The sequence below is a fragment of the Ipomoea triloba genome, chromosome 1 (genome assembly GCF_003576645.1).
Source record: "Ipomoea triloba cultivar NCNSP0323 chromosome 1, ASM357664v1".
NCBI lineage: Eukaryota > Viridiplantae > Streptophyta > Magnoliopsida > Solanales > Convolvulaceae > Ipomoea > Ipomoea triloba.
The window spans coordinates 12,531,366-12,534,954 of record NC_044916.1 but is presented as its reverse complement, the minus strand read 5'-3'; the positions used below and the strand labels follow the sequence as shown (position 1 = coordinate 12,534,954).

At 34.2% G+C, this 3,589-nt stretch overlaps 1 protein-coding gene across 1 annotated transcript; it reads right to left on the bottom strand.

Annotated features, from left to right (window-relative positions):
• Positions 1-324: 324 nt before the first annotated feature.
• Positions 325-1,297, bottom strand: LOC116015200 (NDR1/HIN1-like protein 1). The gene has a single exon (XM_031255227.1). The coding sequence runs from the start codon at positions 1,138-1,140 to the stop codon at positions 508-510; it is 633 nt and encodes a 210-aa protein (XP_031111087.1). The 5' UTR covers positions 1,141-1,297; the 3' UTR covers positions 325-507.
• Positions 1,298-3,589: the final 2,292 nt, after the last annotated feature.

Here is a 3,589-nt window from a genome sequence, read left to right as displayed (position 1 = left end):
ATTGGTGAGTGATAATAATATATATAACCAAATCTTAAATTAGAATAATTTGCCTTTACTTAAACTCCCCCTCCCCTCCACCCCCCTTATTTGACACCAAATGGCATAACTTTAATTATTGGAAAGTGAGATAGAAAGTGACAACTTTGCACTCCACTAACTATAGCTATGAAACATATAATTGCAGTAATATGTAGTATTAACACAAATGGGTAGCTGAAGTAGCAAAGGAGTTCTTTTATGGGGAATAAAACTCTGAGATCTTGACCGTTAAATAGATGGAGAAAGATCTGGAACACCTAGTAGGTAAAAAAAAAAAAAAAAGAAGAAGAGTAATATGTAGTATTATTATTACACATTTAAAGTGTCAAACTGTAATTATTCGGAAATACAATCCTTAACTTGATTGAAAATTTTGTATCCATCCAGCCCTTCCCTTGAGCAAAATTTACAAAGTAGTAACTGCGGTAATAAAAATGAGAAAGAAGATACTTAACGGCGTCATTACTAGACACTGACGTCACAGCTGCGGGAGAGCTGATACTTAACGGCGTTTCCGACGACGATCCCGCCGTTCTTGGGGGCGTTACCGAAGGGTATGTAAGCAGGGCAGGTGACGTGGAGGTGGTAACGGCCGGAGGTGAAGGACCCGACTCTCCACTTGACGCGGCCGTTAAGTTTAACGGTGATCCAAACGGCGCCGGCGTCCTGGTCCTGACGGAGGTCGGGGCCGTTAAACGGCGCAATGGGGACGTTATTGCCGTAGATAAAAGGGGACCAGAGGTTAGTGTCCTTGTGGCCCTGGTATACCGGCGGGATAACGGTGTAATAGGTGATTTGCTGGTCGTGGTAGGTGGCGAAGGCGTCGAGCTTGTCGTAGTAGACGCCGACGCGGCGGTTGGGGTTGTGGGAGGAGACGGTGACTTGGATGGTGGTGGAGAAGATGTTGGGGGCGGAGACGTTGAAGTTGTAGATGGTGGCGTCTTGGAGGATGAAGCGGGGCTTCTTGGGCTGGAGAACTGCCCAGACGATGAGGATGGTGAGGAGGATGAGGAAGAGGAGGATAAGGACGCAGCCGCAGAATTGCCGGACGGCCTTTTGTCGCCGGTCTTTGTGGATGCTGCACTCTTTTCCGGACATTTTTTTTAGTTTTCCGGCGGGTTTTGGTTTTCCGGTGGGCTTGGGGGGTATTGGTATGTGGGAGAATGGGAAAGGATATGATATGGGCTGGGGATAGAGATGGTTATCTATACAGCGCTCTCTACTTTGGGACCTTTCTGTCCTTCTGTGCCTACCTTAGCTTTATTATGCACTTGTCCAATTATATATGCAACCATAATTTTTAATTCGTCTTAAATCTCCCATAAGCTGTACAATTAATTAGAGGTGACTACAATTCAGTGAGAGAATTAGTAAAAACTCCGCATAGACGAGAATGATGATAATTTCCAATCCTCATAAGAGAACATGGCAAGGACAAAGAATAGGGATTCAATTCAGAGACGGGATGGGACCCACTCCCCGCCTTGCTTGTTGTCACCCCTACCTTTGACTAAAAACAATATTAAGCGTTCTCTCTAATTAATAGACTAAAACTCATTATGTAATATTCCCTCGTCTTATTTTATGTGTTTGGTTGGATTAACGAGGGTAGACTGAATTTATTTTAATTCAAATTTTCATAGTATTAGGTTTAGTGTTAGTATACAAAATTTATATATTTAGAAACTACACTAAAAGTACTATTAAATAAAAAATCAAATGAAAAAATAGTAAAAAAATACTATAAAAAAAAAACAAAAAGAAGAAATAGTTGATTTGACCAATAAATAGTAATTATGACAGGTAAAATGGGACAGAGGAATAACTATTTTAAGTCGAACCAATAGTGTGAAGTTGATATTTTTTCTATTTAACTAGTTAAATACATTGTCTCAATTTCCTCTTTCACATAAAAATATTATCTCAAAATTAAAGATGTTACGGTCAAGTAACACCAATTTGTAACTTTAATTAGGTTAGAATATTATAGATTTGATTGTTAACCAAGTGTAGGTATAAAAATGAAAATTTTGTTAAGATAGTATTAAACCTAATTGTGTTTCATGGGTGATGAGGTGTAAAACCGACAAGCAAAAAGGACAAGCATGTACATTTTCACGCAGAGACTTTTGTTGATGAAAGGGCCGACTCTCTCTTTTATCACTCACCATCGTTGTCATATGCATGATGTTAAGTCACATATAGTACCTTCTTCCCTATCCATTCAACAAAACAATTACTTTGGTATTAATATGATTTTTTTAAAAAAAACTGGTATTAATAGGATTCAAAAATCAAAATATTACTAATTCAACCAAAATAATCAAATTTTGATACAGATTCAACTTAACTGATAAGCCAATTTTAGCGTTTAACTAAGTTTGGTTGATTTGACTTGTTAATAAGTTATTTTAACTATTTATAAAAACTAAGAAGAGTAGAGTTTTTGGTTAATTGATTGACCTTAATTATTAAATGATCATTTTACCCTTGGTATTCCTAACATTTATATCTCTCTTATTGTTGTTCATTTGCCTTGTCCTTTTTTTTTTTTGTTTCCGTAACAACAATTCTAATTTTCTTTTTTATTTCACACATCAGTGTAATAATAATAATAATAATAGTAATAATAACAATAACAATAACAATAATCGTAAAAGTAATTTAAGAGTTAATAAATTAGCAGAAAAATGTTTATGTCCATATAAATCATTTTAGTATTTTACATACAATCAGCTAAAAGTAAACAACTAATTTATCAAACATTTATTTACAACTAGCTAATACTATCACCTGGTCAAACCAGCTAACCCATCTAATTTAATCAGCTATCAGTCACTATTTGGTAACATAGTTAGTTTATCAATCGGTTTTGGCTTGTTTGACCACTATTAGCTGTTTAACTTGGTTAAACAATCAATATGAGTCGTTGATTAATTAGTTTTTTTGTAATAGCTTATTGCTCCAAAACGCTAAAATTCAAAAAGCTACTCAAAGTAGCTTTTTTGAGAAAGTCATTTTGCATGTTATTAGCTATCAACTAATAACAACTAATTTACCAAACATCTTTCTACAATCCGCTAATGTTATCAACTAGTCAAACACACTAATCAAATCAGCTAACAGTTATTTAGCAAACACCCCATACATCTACAACGTGAGATTGAGAATAAGATATTATTAGAATCAAACGTTTATCACTATGTCAAAAATTATAACTAGAAAGAAATATGCATCGTAACTTTATTGTCTTATAACTTATAAGCTATATAGATGTAGATATTGGATTTCACTCTCCAATTTAAACCTCTACCCTAATAGATGTACTCAACATCAATTGGAAAAACTAAACCCAGCCAAAATGAAAAATAAAATAAAATACAATTAATTCACGGATATAATTTATCTTTTAATCTTAATTGAACCAAATTTTAATTAATCCTCCTTCAAAAAGTATATGTTAACAGTACAATTTAAATTTAAAATATAATTCAAGGCAGATACAAAAAAAAAAAAAAAAAAAAAAAAAAAAAAAAAAAAAAAAAAA

Coding starts and splice junctions, on each gene's coding strand:
- LOC116015200 (XM_031255227.1), bottom strand. CDS start 1,140: ATGTCCGGAAAAGAGTGCAGCATCCACAAAGACCGGCGACAAAAGGCC.